Source organism: Eleginops maclovinus, chromosome 16 (assembly GCF_036324505.1).
Source record: "Eleginops maclovinus isolate JMC-PN-2008 ecotype Puerto Natales chromosome 16, JC_Emac_rtc_rv5, whole genome shotgun sequence".
Classification (NCBI taxonomy): domain Eukaryota; kingdom Metazoa; phylum Chordata; class Actinopteri; order Perciformes; family Eleginopidae; genus Eleginops; species Eleginops maclovinus.
This window is the reverse complement of record NC_086364.1, coordinates 21,723,708-21,741,192: the sequence shown is the minus strand read 5'-3', so window position 1 is coordinate 21,741,192 and position 17,485 is coordinate 21,723,708. Positions and strand designations below refer to the sequence as shown.

General features: G+C 40.6%; 1 protein-coding gene across 2 annotated transcripts; it reads right to left on the bottom strand.

Annotated features, from left to right (window-relative positions):
- Positions 1-12,424: 12,424 nt before the first annotated feature.
- LOC134877702 (uncharacterized) lies at positions 12,425-17,398 on the bottom strand. 2 transcript variants are annotated; one of them, XM_063903299.1, is made up of 3 exons: positions 15,413-17,398; positions 13,285-13,355; positions 12,425-12,906 (listed from the first exon to the last, which is right to left on the bottom strand). In XM_063903299.1, the coding sequence occupies exons 1-3, from the start codon at positions 17,208-17,210 to the stop codon at positions 12,808-12,810; spliced, it is 1,968 nt and encodes a 655-aa protein (XP_063759369.1). In that variant the 5' UTR covers positions 17,211-17,398; the 3' UTR covers positions 12,425-12,807. The 2 variants fall into 2 exon arrangements, with proteins under 2 accessions (XP_063759369.1, XP_063759370.1); XM_063903300.1 differs by having other exon boundaries at positions 12,425-12,903; positions 15,413-17,390.
- Between the last annotated feature and the right edge of the window lie 87 nt (positions 17,399-17,485).

The window sequence follows — 17,485 nt, the reverse complement described above, 5'->3', positions numbered from 1 at the left end:
GAGAGTAACTCACTGTATGAACAGATTTAATACACCACACCAACTAATCAGTATTAGATTAAATCAATGACCTCATGCTTTTTGCCAATAATTACAGACGTTTTTCCTCCAGACAGCTTCCAAATACCGGTCGAATGTCTAAATGAAATCAAGTTTGTGATGTTTATATTAACCCAACCCCTTCCTCTGACGCCCCTCTTCACTCTGTTTTTTCCAGCAGTCTCTGAGTTGTAAAAATAAGCAATATAATCAAGATTATAAATGTGTTTTTAGGGGGGGTTTGGCAGGTCATAATGCACTTACTGGACACAAGCAAGCATCGACACTATAAAATAACTGTGTGCGCACTCAATAAATCCATCCCAGGCGCTGATGTTTTTTATGAGTACACAGAATCTCATTCAGGGGCTGATTTGCATTACTTTCAATGTGACCTTTAAGTCAAAACAGACCCCAGTGACAGCGAGGAGGTGTTGCAACATTTTGACGAGGTTTCGGGAGGGCAGGGGGGGCTTAGAAAAGAAAGGGGGTCGGGGGCTTTTGAATGATTCACTTTGATAACAAAGGGTGTATAGAGAAGGAGAGCATGGCTGCTGCGGGTTATGTAAAGCATGCTGTGCGGTTGCATAATCCGTTTATAATCAGAGGGTAATACAGATATAGATGGCCCAGTTTCCATCTCGTTCGTTCCAGCGTGACAGTGGCACAGTGTCCTGACTCTCAGGTTCACCCGGGGCATCTGTGGCAGGGAACTAGGTTTATTTTATTTGGGCCACAAACTTTGAGAGTCGATTAAAGCTGAATGTTCTTTTAAACATGGAGCGGAACCAGATTCAAAACGCTGCTGCTGTGGTCCTAATTTCTCCCAAGAAAGTGGATCATATCTGTAACGGCTAAACCAGGGGTGTACACACTTTTCCTCACTGAGGGCCACTACAGAGGAATATACGAAGGGCTGGGCCCCTCTCTAGAGGTGAGGTGTATCGCCTCAAATGCAGGTAACTTGTTCTTGATACTAGAAAGTGCTTTAAGAAAGTAAAGGAGTTCATCACAGCTCTCCATAGGGTTCATTTATTTTGTTGGCAGCTCGTTCCTTAAAACAGAAGCCTCAGAGGAAATATTGAAAGCATATTTCAAACGTCTGCTGCTGGGTTCTCCTGGTAAAAAGGAGTACAAATCCCATCACCACCTGCGTCCAATACATACACTAATACCCAGGTGACAGCGCTCCTTCAAAATAAAAGCATAAAGAATGAATGAAACTAAAGTAACTATAACTATTCTGTCAGTCCGTGACGATAGGAGCCAGAATGCCGGGGCTTACAGTAACATTATCTTCATTATTTGTTAACACCACACACACTTGTGATTGGTTGTTTCCGGTGATTGTGACATGGTCGTGGTTAATGGTATTTAGGGCACGTGTGTGTGTGTGTGTGTGTGGAGGTTTGGTGGTAAGACAACAGACTGAGCTCAGCGCTGATTTCTTTTGTTGACGTTTTGTTTTGATTTACAATATTAAATATTCTTGAAACGTTCAGTTCAGTTCAGTTCAACCACCTTCATAACTAAGACAGACAAGATGTAAGAGAGTGATGTACAGACTAACAGAAATAAACCAAAAATAAATAATAAATAATAATACTAAAACAATAAATAAAATAACTAAAAATAAATAATAAATAAAATAACTAAAAAATAAAATAACTAAAAATAACTAAAAATAAATAATAAATACAAAAACAATAAATAAAATAACTACAAATAAATAATAAATAAATAATAATAATAATACTAAAACAATAAATAAAGCAACTACAAATAAATAATAATTATTAATAATAATAATACTAAAACAATAAATAACTAAAAATAAATAATAATAAATAATAATAATAAATAATAATACTAAAACAGTAAATAAAACAACTAAAAATAAATAATACAAAACAATAATAATAATACTAAAACAATAAATAAAACAACTACATATAAATATATAATAAAGGAGGAAAGGGGGGGGGGGGGGTGCCCTATGGTTGAAATGTGCACTATAAATTCACTTCCGTTGCCTTTTTCTGCACGAATATGGACAGATGTTGAAGTTGTTTCTGCCGTGAGTCATAATTTGTTTGTTCGATAATCTCTCCACAGCACACACAACCCCTCTAAGCCATGTCACACAGATTACATCCAAAGTAGACATGCAACATTAGAAAAAATGTCTTCTGATGTTGTCTCTTTGTGCCAACATCTGTGTGTAATCTCTCTGTGTGTGTGCAATCTCCCTGTGTGCCACCTGCAGATCACACAGGACACTCAGGTTTCTCTTTTGTTTGTCTTCTGCTGCAGATAGAGGCTAGATACTGATTTACAGGTTGGCTTTTATGATGAACAGATAATGCGCTCAATAGGTTCACACATACGAGGAATTTGCTTTGGCTATATCGAAGCAAAAGTCACATTTTATCTTAATTAGGAAAAGAAACTGATGAGGATTTGCCAAAAATGTAAACAAATAGACCATAAAACATTCAAAAAGTGCCATTCTTCAAAAGTATTCATCAGATTTCACCAGTTATTGCACAAAGATTGTTTACCCGCCTAGTAATAAACCAATTACAGAATGGCCGACTGATTTCCACCCTGGAGGTGCAGCTCGACAGATGGGAAGAGCATTTCGAAGAAGCCCTAAACAGACCACCACCACCCCACCAAAGAGACACATGCTGTATGCCCAAGACCAGAATACCAGTACAGATTAATACCAATACAATCAGAAATATTTAGGAAACTACAAACTGGTCCTGAAGCCCTTAACGAAGACTCATCAAAAGACTTGCTCTGCAGATTCTTTTGGAGAATTTAGGAAAGGATAATACATCCACAGATTTGTCAGAATGGTACATTATAACGTTTCCCCAAAAAAGGTGACAACCACAAGAGATCCTCCTTGTAAAATTCCAATTAACCGGGTCATCCTCGACTGTCTTCAGGAAGATTCAGACAAGAGGCTACTGGACCTGGAGCAGGATTCATGAAGGATTGTTTATTCAGACCAGATAGCAACACCGTACTTCATGGTCATATTTTTGAATGTAACACGTCCCTTTGAATTTAAAAAAAAGGACTTTTTCAGAGACTGAAGTGTTAATGCTTAGCCTGACACAACCCTAAGATGCTTCAGGGAACACTGTGTTATTCCTGGAGACTCAAAGGCCTTTACAACCTGCTGAGACTTGGGAGGTGTGTTTATTTGATCCATGGATGAAGGGTTCTCCTTTATGTGATTAAAGGCTCTGCATCCTGAAAACTCTCTGGACTGAAAAGTCTTCCTAACCTGTCAGCTACAGCAACGGAAAATAAATGAATTCCCTGGACATGTGGAAGCAGCTGGATGCACTTTGAGGCAGCGTCACAAAGCTGAAATGTTTCCATGTTTGCAAACTTTAAAAAGAGATGCTCAATTGTTTGTGTCTTTTGGTGTTACAGGTTTACTCTGATTTAATGCATCCTGATTGGAGTTAACCAATGAACGTGCTTGACTTGAGAGGTGTGTGCATCGATTCATATATTGTATACTTACTGTATATTACTTTATGAATGTATGAATCCCAATCTATCACTTTTGTCCTTCTAGAGAACTGGACTAGTCGTTCCTTCATCTCGTGTGTTCATAAGTCTTCCTTCCCTGTCAGAAATGAATAATATGCGGACCTTGGGTTTCATCACAAAAAGTAGGTCTTGTTGAGTCTCATGCTCCTACTACCAACTAAGGTCAGGTTCCTGAAATACCTTCTGCTCAGAGAGGCTTACGGTATCTCCTTCTCATCCACGGTTGAAGACAGAAGAACACAGCGATGGTTCTGCAGATAGGATTGTCCGGCAAGTTCCTTATGATGCAACAGAAGACGTCTAAATGATTACGTCATGATTGTGAAACACTAACGAAATGCACTAGAGTTACTTCCGTCCTCGAAATAACGGGTAGAACTTTCCAATATAATGGCCACATTGTACTTCTCCTGACCTCACATACTTTAAACCTTTAATAGGTCTTAACTTAATCCCGATACACGCCAGTATGTTTACGCAACTAGTATGCTTTGATGCAAAAAAGACTTAATCGCATTCAACACGTCTTGGTAATTGGTTATGCTGGGTTCATTCTTTTCCACAAAGCCAAAGACGGGCCCTTATAGGTTTGCTGTATTGTGTGCAGTTTGTGTGCCAAATCTGAAAATGAGGCCTCGTTACTTAATTCCCACCGCAGCCCACCGGCACATCGCTGCCTTTTTTGGTTTGACATTCATCGAGGATGTTATCTCCACTTTTATGTAACGCAGACTGGATCCTAATCCCAGTGGGGTTCCATACAGTGGATTGAAAGGATTTTTTCTTGAGCGTCGAGCGAGAATACCGTCTTTCCTTTAAATCCGAAAATAGAACGGGAGGCAGCCACAAGAGAGGCGAACCATGCAGAAAAGGGGCTTTGAAGAGTCGAAGGAGCTTAAACCGAAGTGAACTGCTCCACTGATGCTCAAAGCCAGACCGCCAGAGCCAGCAGCCAAAAGATGGGAGAAAAGAGAGAAGAAGATCTGAATGTTGTTCAGTAAGAACGGCTTTTTCCAAGACTGATCGATTAAGGCTCTTAGATTAGGCCACCATGAACCCTTTAATACCAAAGCAACGCTACATTTTTCACAATTAGGGTTAGGGTTTGGACTGCATTGTGTTGAAAAGTAGTTTGCAAGCAGTTGATTGGATCCATGTATTTCTGACATCATGCTGCATATTATTATTAGGAGTTCATAGTAACTAATAACAAGTCATTCCTTTGGTGTCAACAACGGTGTTAAGAACGTATGGATGTACCCGCCCCAGGATTTGGATCTTCCCTGAAATACAACGAGTTGTTCCTTGGCTCATGCTACAGTCTTCCACCAAGTTCTATATAAATCTGACCTGTAGTTCTTCCATAACTCTGACAAACAAGACCAACAGGTTTGAGTTTCAGTACCAGCTGTTTCAGGGGAAGGCAACAATTACAGAGTAGTTTGTGCTTCAGCTCCAAAACTCAGAATGTTATTCTAAATGTTGAATTTTAAAGATTAGATTTTTATGAAAAAGTGAAAATGAAAAAACAAGAATCTGAATTTTTAAAAGTCGACATTTAGAAAAAAATCGGAAATTTTGAAAACAGTGATAATGTTCAGGTAAAAGGCAGAAATTCCAAAAAGTCGAAATTTGAAAAATAAAAATGGAAAATTAATAAAACTAATCATAATCGAACATTTTCGACATTTGAGAAAAAACAGTCAGATCTTTTTGGAAAAAAGGGACACATTTCAAGAAATAGTCGGAAATTCCAAGAAGTCGAAATTTGGGGAAAAAAATAGAAGTTTGAAAAGAAAATCAAAAGGAAAAGGAGACAAAAAAATGCAAGTTTTTAAAAGAAGAAGATTAGGGCCACATGAAGGAGGAGTTAGAATAATGAGAAAACACTGGGACGTTTTTAAATGTCAACATTTATTAAAAAAGTCAGAATTTATAGGAAAAAAAGCGATAATTTTGAAGAAATTGTCGGAAATGCAAAAAAGTCGAAATACGTACAAGTACAAGTACTAGGACAACGAAATGCGGTCTCTGCATTTGACCCATCCTAGTGTTAGGAGCAGTGGGCTGCCATTATGTACGGCGCCCGAGGAGCAGTGTAGGTAACCAGTGTCTTGCTCAGGGACACCACGGTGGCACTTGGTCTTTCGGGGACTTGAACTGGTGACCTTCCAGTTCCCAGGCCAAGCCCCTATGGACTTTGCCACCACCGCGGTTAGATGGAAGATGATTAGGGCCACATGAAGACAGTGTTAGAATAATGAGAAAATAGTAGAAAAGTCGACATTTAGAAAAAAAAGTCTGATATTTCTTTGGAAAAATCAAAATGTTCCAAGGGGGGTACAATTTGAGAACCACTGCTCTATATCATGTCTATTTAATCATAAAAAACACACATTTTCTTGTTGACTGGGCCTCATTTGGTCTAATGGTTTCCAGTAACTTTCTCCTTATTTGTTGGTTATAGATGCTGCTGCACACCCAAATCGCTGCTGAAACTTCTACCGTTACAGATACGTTAGCTGAATTACGGCTCTGTAACAAACTGGAATTCTCCAGGAACAAAAGCATCTGGTTACTTGATTACTTAAGCTTAGGTACAGTAAAGGCTGCAGCTTCTGTTTATTATCATACATTAACACATCATGTATACCTTTTCAAATAGCCCTGGGTATTTTGTAAAAGACGTTGTGCAACAAATCCGTATCTGAAGCTAATTTGTGAAGATTTTAGGGGCAGTAAGAAGTAGTATACAGTCACTGTGAAGTCCACCGACTGTGCTTCTATGTTAAGAACGCTCCCCCCTCCTACTTCTTTGGAAATTATATAACATGAGGCTATTTCACATGAAGGGAGGAAATTGCTTAATTTGTTTTAGTTCCTCAAAAATCTATTTCCGAAGAAAGTTGATCTGCTTTCCAGAACACAGTTTAACCCGGAGGCTTCTTTAAAAAGCCCGAAGGCAAATGGAGACAAAGGGTTATTGAAGCCTCATGACAAACACACATCATCCTATCATGCAAGACTTCTTTATATTACTGTTGACTGGTGTAATGTGGGATCATGGCATTAGACAATTGAGTTTTCATTGTGTGAAAAGAGAGGCTGGAGGGCAGATGAGGAGGAGGAGGAGGAGGAGCGAGGGCGAACACAAGGGTTTGTTGAGGACAATGGCTGGACTACGCAAGGCCATCTGAGGTCTGCTTATTCTTACCTCATGCTCCTGCTACCCAATGTTTATTCACTCATTTCGCTTCAGTAATTTGAGGAAAGCACCAGAGCGTCTCTCGGTGGAATAAGGGAATGTGATGTCGACACACATCGAGCGAGGGATTCCTTCACACACTGTCACTCAGGCTCTCTCAATCTTTTTGTGTAATGTATCCCTAAAGCCTTCCCGTTAACGCCCATTGGCTCGTGTCATTTCACGATCTGTCAAACCAGTTTCCTGTTTTATTTTGAAAATACTTCAGCCCCTGTGTCACTTCCTGTCTGTGTGTCTGATTACCTGATTCTGTTCACCTGTGTTTGTCCTTCCCTCCCCAGCTGTGTCTTGGCGATGTGATTAGTATTGAAGTTCTGGTTTTTATGTTGGGAGTTGTCAGATCCTCTTATGTGGAAGGGGGATAGTTCATTTTGTATCGCCCGGCCTTGCCCTGCGCGACCTGAATAAAGGTGTTTCCTGTTGACCCGTCGTCTGTCTGCATCTCAAGAGTCAAGGGTTTTATCACCATGTGCACCGTAGCTACAGTTTAGTTATACAAAATCCTAGATCCCGAGCTCCTCCAATAATGCAACATATCATATATAGGGTAAAAAATAGTGCAAAATGAAACAGAGGAGGATACATTAGAATGAAATAGGGCAGGTTATGTTGCTAGTAGTAGTGCAGATGAAGCTCTGGGTCCGCCCTGCTCTAAACTCATGACGTGTCAATTGATTTCAAACTGGATGATGTCAATAATTGGAAATATTGAATGTATATTGTGACAGATTTTAAGGAATCAGATCAGAAATCTTTGTTTTTATCCCACCAAAGTAAGTTATTGTTGTTATCGTAAGTACAGATAACATATTCAATCAGGAGGTACATGTTGAGCAGATGAAATGGGTACACATACGTACATAAATGAATAGCAGCATTAGGAAGATGTGAAAATATGAATTGACTGAAGCAGCATCGAGTAACAACAGTGCAAAATTGTAAGCCGTTTTTTATATTTACAGGCTATGTAAATGCACATTAGTGATGGTCCGTAGTCTGGAGGTGGTACAATACAAATACACCTTAATTTGTTCAGTTTTTTTCATGCATTATACTTCTTTGGATTTGCAGAAACTTCATTTCAATAACCACTCGGCCTCTTCTTAGCTTTGAATTTCAAATATTTATCCCAAACTTTTAGTTAGCTTTCTTTTTTAACCCTCACTCCTTATCCATGACTTTTAGCTTTTAGCCACTTAACCATAGAAGAGAATCGGAGGATGAAACCCTCTTTATTGTCACACACATGCACACAGCAGAGCACACACAGTGAAATTGGTCCTCTGCATTTAACCCATCCTAGTACGAGGAGCAGTGGGCATGCAGCTATTGTGCAGCGCCGGGGGAGCAATGGGGAGGGGGGATTGGACCACAGCAGGGCCTAGGAGGTGAACTGGGACCTCTCCAAGTAGCAGTCCACCTTCCATATTTCAAGTCTGTTCGGGGACTTGAACCGGCGACCCTACGATTCCCAGTCCAAGCCCCTACTGACTGAGCCACTGCTGGACAATAGCTATAGCCCTAGCTTTGTATTTGAAAGTTACCATCTGGAAGAGCTCTGTATATAATCTTTGGTGGCTCCTTGGACCATAAGTGGTAACAGATTTGTTGCTTGTGATTTTTCCTCAGCTTTAGTTCATATTTATTACTTTTAGCTTTGATATTAACTGTTGTTAATGACCTTTGGATAATCAACTTTAATTGTAACTTAGTCTTTCAACCATTTATCTCTAATCCTACTATTCAAACCATTAATGTCTGTCACCATAGCTTATAATTCCAACCATTTATCCATTAGTAATTTGAGCTATCTATTTTAGTTTCTAAGACACTTTTAGCTAAACTGCTATTCATGTATTTTACATTTTGTATTTGAACTATTCAGACATTACTTCTACAGTAGCTGACTATTAATTTGTATTTGAATCATTTATCCACTACATCATTAAGTCATTTACAGAAAGCTTTGCACTCCAGTGGATTAAATGTGCAGATAAGTGGAATATGTGAATGAGTTCATTTCTCTCCTGGTTGGAAATCCCTGACACATCCGTTCACTTTTCATCCATAGCTTCCAGACGCCGTGTTCATCCTGTTAAACTCTGAGTCTTTACTGTGTGGAGGATGAAGACAGGTTTAATCTGGAGCCAAGTGAGAGTTCCCTGACGATGGGAAGTTGTGTGGGTGGAGAGAGTGAGTCATCCATCATCTGTCCATCGCTTCGTTAGGCCGCTGCTGCAGAGCCGAGCCCTGTCTCCCACCGCCGTGAAGTCCGAGCTGTCGCTGTCTCCGCCAGACAGAGCTCTGCATCAGCCAGGGTCAGACACAGTAATAGCTCTCTCTATATATCTATGTTTTCTTTGTTATTGGTGAAGTGTTTTATAAGAACTGAAGCCAGGGGAACTACTGTGATGACATTATGAGGATATATCCATCTAATCTTGACGTCATTTTAAATGCTTTTAGTTTTTTTTTTACTTCATATTTTATTATTTATATAAATGTTGATTTTATTTATTCATTTATTATTATTATTTATACATATTTAAAGTCTTTTTTCCTTTCGTGTAATAAATGAAGCATTCAGTAATTAATGTTTTATTTTTACTGGATGTAAAAAAGTACATGTATGGACCTTTCCTATTATTATCATTTACATCCATTTCTATTTTCTATTGAATGCTTCTGTCAAAGTATTAGTTAAACTATTATTTTGGATGTTTTTGAATGATTTATTTATTATATTTCACGGTTAAAAAATGTAAGGTTTATTTAGACTGTATTTTATAACGAGTACATGTCTGGAAAAACTAAGTAAGTAAATAAAAAGTAAAATATTTGTTTTTATTTATTTATTATTATTGATATTCATATTTCTTTTTGTTCTGGTAAAAAACATAGAGCTTTTTTTTAGGGCATGAGTTGTTTTACTGTACGTGTACGTCTATTTCTATTCTGTTATTTCTTTCACTCTTTGTATTGGTTTTATTTGTGTTATGTCCTATATGATGTATATGCATGATGCATTGCTGGAGGAGCCTGGGCCTTAAGTGTTTAATGCCATATCTACACTGTAGCTACAGTGCATCGGACAACAAAGTGTTGAATCTTAAATCTTAGACAAACCAAGTGAACTAACCAAGTAGAAAAAATAAGCAAGGCATAAGCAGCACTGACTGTCTTCATTAAGCTCCCCTATCTCTGAATTATAAGCACTTGCTCTTGTCAGCCCCTGTTTTCTCAATGCTGAGCTTTCCCACATTTTTCTGTCTTTAAGTTTGCTTACAACACAACTTGTGTCTGTTTTCACTGGAGATGGTTTCCATTTAGGAACAGCACACACCCTTAATGTGCTGGGTATATCTCAGGCTGAGTGTTAGCCAAACATCTGAAGAAATGACCGCCCACATGCTGTTGCAGAAAGTGACGCACGTGTACTCTTTAGCAACATCTCTCTCCTCCTTTATTCATGGAAGAGAGTACAGAGCTGCTGACTCTGGGGCTGTGAAGTCAGTCAGTGAGTCATCGCTGGATGAATTACAAAGGTTACATAACTGCTGTACTTTCTCAGCATACGTTTACCCTTCCTGTGAACTCACTTGTTTAGTCTTGCATTAGCAACCCTAATGATCAACACATCTGAGTTAATTAGTCTGGAGAACGTGATGATATTCTGCAGGGATGGGTCGAAGGATCTGTGGTTGAATGTCCTGTTAAAGATGTGTCACTTATTCTTTAGCCTGTTCATCTTAAAATTCTAATCTGTAAGGGTTTGTTATACCGATACTCTGGTTTAGAGACCCTTTAATACACATAGTCCTGTATAAACGTTATGTTGTGTTGACATTTTCTCACTTGAATTCTGAGGCTGTACTGCCCTCATGTGGTAACAGATGCAACATCTTCACATCCAAACTAGATGGATAAACCGTTTTAATGGAAATCTCAATAAGATTTTATGGAAATGGATAAAAAGAATCACATTTATTAAAAAAAAAAGCATCACTATGGCAAAAAATACAAGTACCGAAGCCTTTTACAAGAAGATGCTTTTCCTGAATATAGCATACAAGCCCATTCTGTGTGACTACTGATCGTCCTTTTTTACCCCATCCCCAAAAATACCAGACTTCCAAAGTGATTGAAGTAGTATTAAGGTCCTTTATAAAGTAAAAGCACCAATGCAACAGTGCACAATTGATGCAGTGCGTGTAAAAATATGCATTTATTTGGCTGCACCTTTCCCGTCTTTAAGCACTTTACATATCCTGCACAAGTCAGCGTTCACCCATTCATACACGGTGCTATTTCCCACTGACTGACTACTGGAACTGGGATCGAAACCCCCATCCTTCTTATTATAAGACAACCACACTACCTCACAATCAAAGTGGGACCCATCAGCCATTAATGACCCCCGTTACTGACACATTCTGATTAATCTCCATCGCTTTTTGTCCAGGGATCCCTTGCAAAGTTATCTTCCAGGTCGCCCAGTAGGCTAGTACGTCCTCCCTGCACCCCTGCTGCTGGTGTCTCTATCATCACACACCGGGGGATGTACGGTTTGCTCTACTCTAAAAGCCCAGGCCTCGGGGGGGGGGTTGGTGGGAACTGTGGCCAATTAACACTGGGATACCCGAGCCAGGAAGGGCAGAGTGAGAGTCCTTTCCTCTGTTGGCAGAGTCGACCTGACAGATGGTATTTACTGTCGACAGGCTAAGCTGCAGAGATTAGAAACCAAGCTCTCTCGAGTAAATGTGATCACAGGTCAACTGAAGTTTTCCTGGACTTTTTTTCTGATGGCTTCATTTACCACTGACTTCTTAAATTAGACACAATTTATGAGTGACCAGACTTCTTTCTTACTGCCACTTGTATTTAGAATCAACCCATAGTTGGTCATACAAACTGAATGATTATATATATCCACCAATCTCCCTGTTGGTTCATTCATGTGGGTTATATTTTCAGACTTTAAAGAGCTCCTTCCACAACCGAAGAGGCCGTTATACAACTGCTTGTTCAGGCTGAGTAGTAGGGATGGGTTTGCCCATGGGTGTTTTGTCCTATGAGAGGCGATCTGCACCCACCCACAAGAAGAAATGTGCGTTAATCAACCGCCAGAAAGGGAAACCGCCGTATTCTTGCACCACTTCTTGTGTTTTGAAATGAAATAGTAACAGAGAGAGGGGAAGAAAAAGTGGAAGGTGCACTATTGCATAAAAGTGTTTGTGGCAGCGGGGGTTTGGTGGGAGTGGCTCAGCCGGAGGCCAGACAGCTGATCAGAATTTTGAGTCACTAAATAAAATCATGCTGGTAATCTGGTTCTGTTCTCTTGCAGTAGGCTCGGTCCTGAGGGCGGGACCGTCTCCCCCACCTCACGAAATAGAGGACGAGAATAGGAGAACAGTCGTGTGCAGGATCGTGCTTTTACAGAACCTAAGTGACCTCACCTTGGACAAAAATCCTTTAAAAAGTCTGTTGATTTGTGAAAATAAAAGTCAAAATGTTGAACAAATGGTGTACAAATTGGAACCCAAATCTATCATTGTAATTTATTATTAATCCAAAGAAGAAAAACAACATACAGTTGAAATGTACATTTAGATCTTGTGGAAAAAGAAACGTAAGTCTTTAGCCAGCTGTAAATGGAGATTGGTCATCCCTTTAAAATGTCAGACAGTTAATAGACATGCATTATTTACATAAACACAAACATAATGGAGAGTGATAGCTATGCTGATTAATAGAGTTTAAAGTCGTATTTTTTACACAGATTCAAAGCAGAACAGACAGAAACCATTGAAGCTGGAACTACCTCTAGGGTTTTGGTTAAATGAGTTAATCTTGCACATATACAGCTCTAGCATCGCAGATTAATGATATTTCTATTTGTGGAGTTGAAGACCTCGGGATAACCAACGTCAGTTATTTTCCTTTGGCGGCTTCCCGTTGATCGTGCCGGCCTCCCAGCGTTGCCACAGAGTTTTCTGACCTCCTGGTCTCTGAACTTTCGCCTCCTGCTGGGAGATAAAACAGAGCAGGATTTAGAGTCGGAGATTAGCTCCCTTTGTCTTGATCCTCTGAACTTGAGATCAATTTCAGAAACCACTTACAGTAATCCAGGCATTTGTAAAACAGAACTCATTTGGGAATACTGACATGATCCAGAATAAGACGTTTTAAATGAGATGAAACCTGACTTTCTATCCTGATGTTACTTCACCTTTTGCAGTCCTACTTAAGAGTGCTTTCTAAGGATAATCCATCCTGTAGTTTGACCCTGAATAAGTGACAACATTACATCATGGCACAATGTTTTCTCGTATTGCCTAAACACATGCAGATTTTACAGAACCATGAAGAAAACAGGAAAGAAAACTACACATTTTTCACATCACCTGTTCAGATTTCTTGGACGGCAGCGGCGGCCAAACCCGTTCCAGTTTCCCCCTGGACTGTTTCCTGACAACTACAGGACAGAAAGGTAGAAAAGGAACAGGATATAACTCCATTGAACCATTGAGGATTTCATACATTTAACAAGGTTAATCCTCTTGTGTCTGTACAGCAACGTTAGCATATCCGGCTAACTAGCTTACTGGTGCTTACTGTGTTTTGCTGCTCTTTTGGATTTGGGAAAGTTTACGCTCCAGAATACTGAGCTATACTCATCCTCTGAGATGGATTACATTGTCAAAACACAAGGTGAGTCCTCATCTTAAGTCCTTGTAAACTAAAACAACCTCTGACAGCTTGCTTGTCAAAGTAGGATAAGCAGCTAAACAGGCTTATGTTGGAAAGATGTAGCCTAGCGGTCTCATCTTATGCTGGGTTTACATAGCATTTAAGCTGTCATTAGCATCAAACCTGTCTAGCATTTGTTGATAATAACTACGGGCACGTGATAGCAAGTATTTTAGCATGATATAACATATGTAAACAAGTCAAACAATGAAAAATCTGCTGGGTAAAACGTGTGCAACCGCCTTATTTAGCTAACATTAGCTTAATAAGCTAACTAGCTAACTGCTAACTAACATTTCTGAAAGTTGACTCGAAAGAACCTGAGAAACTCTTCTCTCAACCCCTGTATAAATCTTTAGGACCATTAGTTTCAACATTTTTCATTATTATTGTAAAACAGGAAGTAGAAAGAGAGCTTGACAGGAATAGCAGCATCACTGGTGGGGCATAGCAGACAGCAAAGTTCAGCCTCAGTTTAAATCATGTATGTTTGTACTCTTAGCATGCTAACACAGATTCCGTTTTGACAGATAGAAGGGTTTTGATGGGACAAGATTAAACATTATTCACTGTATATTTTAACCTATGAAGGTTATGTCTTCACTGAAGTGTCAAAACTGTCATCTGTGAAGCTATCACAGCGTCTGGGTAGCACATTATCAAACGGCTCTGTGACATGACTGGTTAGGGTAACACACTACAGCTTATTCAACCTTTAGAACGAGTCATTTCCTCCAGTTTATCCCAGTTTTACACCCAGACATATTAGGATGTTGTCACACGTAGCTCTCTCTTGGTCAGCTTGAGTCAACCCCACACATCATTACCCTGAAAATACAAACATGGTGCTACATAATGACACACTCCCTGGCTGGCTGCTCTGTTTTCTCAGGCCCCCGAGCTCTGCTGCTATGCATAGAGGCAACAACAACATCAGACATCAGAAAAATGAAGACACACAAACCGTACACACTTTCAACAAGACCTATCAACCCTCTGAATTCACTGGTATTTACAAAACACTATTACGGAACCAGATCTACCCCGGGCTCAAGCTGGGGTGCAGCCTTCATGTTGTCACTCAGCCCGCTGCCATTTGCTGACTCAGATCAGACGGCTGTAGGAGTGATTCGCCCTTAACCGCTTGTGACAGGGTCGACACTAAGTTGTCGATAAGACTGCTTAGATAACACCGTGTGATGCTAATGTAGAGAGGCATTCATTAAAGCGCTCAGACTGAGTGTCAGAAGGCCGGGATGTGGAATGAATAAGGATCTAAATGACTCTTATCAGACATAGTGATGTCCTAGCAGTCTGATGGAAATCATGCATGAATCTTTTATTACTTTCCATTAATTTTTCTCCCGGCTTTGTCAGTAATGTTTATCCAAATGAACAGATTGTCACTGAAATGTATCACAACAATGGAGGTTGTTTAATTAATGTGCAAATTAACCTCCTTGCTGCATACAGTCGCGCACAGAATACTTATCATTAGAGATGGAAGAAAACTAAAGTAAAATAAGCAACAAAGTGATGGTAAAAGTAGGAATGCATTTATAAAATACTTCGATAAAAGTACAGGGGAATCGAAAGGAACAAAAGTACTTTCATTTCTGATAAATAAGTAAAAGTAACCCTTTGAGAAGTATGTTATTCATTCTACTTGGTGGTGTCATGCTTGCCCTCTGAAAAGTGGTGAAGCAAAAATATAAATATTCAAATATAAGTACCTCAGAATACTCATGTGCCGTACGTATGACAGAGACCATGCAGACTCACCTGTTGCAAGTATTGGTTCGATGTGAGACTTTTCAACGTCTTCATTTCCGTGCCCGTTTTCTCCGTACAAAGTGCATCTCTGTCTGCGCAGTTCTTCCTCTCTTTCTTTGGCCTCCCGGATCTCCTTCTCTACTTCTGGCTGCAGAGCGAGAGCTGGACGCAACTTGAAGAAAGGGTTATGTTTCAGGATAGGAGATTCTTGTTTCGTGTTTACATCCGGAGTTTTACTCCTCGCACCGACATCGGACGGACAGACATCTTTGTTTATGGAGTCCATCGATCTGTTCCAGCTGGCCTTTTGTTTTTGGTTTTTGCAGAACCCTAAGCATGATTTGTCTAGAGTACCACCAGCGGAGCTCAGTGATCTCAAGATTTCAGGACTTTTCTCAGTGTCTTTGAACAGTTTGAGGGAAGTTGATCTAGACACAGGGCAGCTTTTCATTGAGAACAACCTCATGCTACGTGTGCGCTCCATTACGGAAGGGTAGACGTAACCTTTCGTCAGTGATGTAGGAGGTTTCCGGTGCCTTTTCGGACCCACTGTGTTGTCCTGTTGGAAAGCCTCAAACAGCAGTTTTGTCTCCTTTAACTGCCGGGTTTCCTCCTTGCTGTATCCCCCTGGGATCTTCCCCTGGTTGACCATGACCAGCTCCCTCTGAAAATCCTGACTTATCTCCTTCTTCATCTTCTGCTCGGAGAACTGCCAGTCGCTGCGCTGGTCCGGTTCGTCCTTTGTCGGCTCAAATGGCTCAAGCAAGATATCGGTCTTAAAGGGAAACTCGAGCACATCTGGATTATCCGTGAGATTGAAGAGGCCGCCAGACCTCTGCATGTTCTGCTTCCCCTTTGGTTCCTCGAAGATCTGCGTCTCCAACAAGGTCTCGTCGACTGAGAGTCGGGGGGTAGAAGATGCAATGGGGTCGAGTGGAGATTGGTCTTCAAGTGCCCCGCTTTCACTTGGGTCATCATCGGAGTCTCCTGCAATCACTTGATACTCTGACTCCGCAAGCGTTGTGTGCGAAGACATCCCTGCTTTTGGTTCAACCTCTTCACTCTCATTTATTTCATTCTCCATCCTCTTTGCTTCCTGATCCTCTCCAAGGTAAGATCTTTCCTCTTCTGTCTCATCTCCACCTGGCAGATCGTCTTCTTCTGCTTTGAAATTATCTAATTCATCCCTAAGCTCACCCTTCGTCTCACCTCCCGTCTCGTGGACAACAGTCTTGGAGGTCTGAGGACTCTCCGGTGTACATTCATCCTGTCGCAGCTGCAGCATTTGCAGACGTTGAAGCAGTTCCTCTCCTTGTTGGATTTCAGTCGCTATTTTCCTGCTGTCTTCAGAGATCGAGTCTCGGGACCCTTGCAACTGGCTGGTACCACTACCTCTGTGTTTTCTGAGGGTATAGTTGTCAGCCTCCTCTTCATCATCACTGAACATCTCTGTTTGGATATCTGGTAGCTGATCGCCCATTGATGCGTCCATCTTGTTACGGCAGGACTCGAAATAATCATCACTCAGACTGGACAGCTTTGGGGTCTCCACATCCTCTGTATTTTCTGTGTTTAGTTTGGATTCTGTCTCAGCAAAACCACAAATGTCCTGGGATATTCCATCATCTTCCTCCTCATCAAGATGAGTCACATCTTCAGGAGAGCCGTCTTCTCCTTCGTCATTTTCCCTCCACTTTTCCTGGCCCTCAATCAAAGTTGAATGATCCTCCTGTTCTTCATTCGATTCTTCGTCCCCTGTGCTATCCTGATAGTCTCTTCCGTGTGAATCATAACATGTCTCCTCCATATATGTTTTGTCTTGTATTTGGGACGTGAAACTCCTGACTGCACTTTCTATCACTTCATCCGCCTGCTGCCGTTAACAGCCTCTCAGCAGGGTGCCAGTCTAAGCCACTAGGATTATCTCTAGGCTCTGTGGCGTCAGATGGCCCATTTGTAAGGGTCAGACTGGAATTATTTACCTTAATAGCCCTGCTGCCATCTGCAGGTGCAAATAAGGTGCCATGAAGGATGGAGGAGGTGGTGTGAAGACATCGGCCCAGTTCCAATTATGCCCCTAAA

What these genes read in the sequence shown, in the direction of transcription:
- LOC134877702 (XM_063903299.1), bottom strand. Translation starts at nt 17,210, where the DNA reads ATGGAGGAGACATGTTATGATTCACACGGAAGAGACTATCAGGATAGC. An exon ending in CGAACCAATACTTGCAACAG is followed by an intron (nt 13,356 to 15,412) that starts GTGAGTCTGCAT and finishes TCTGTCCTGTAG; the next exon opens with TTGTCAGGAAACAGTCCAGG. An exon ending in CGTCCAAGAAATCTGAACAG is followed by an intron (nt 12,907 to 13,284) that starts GTGATGTGAAAA and finishes TTTATCTCCCAG; the next exon opens with CAGGAGGCGAAAGTTCAGAG.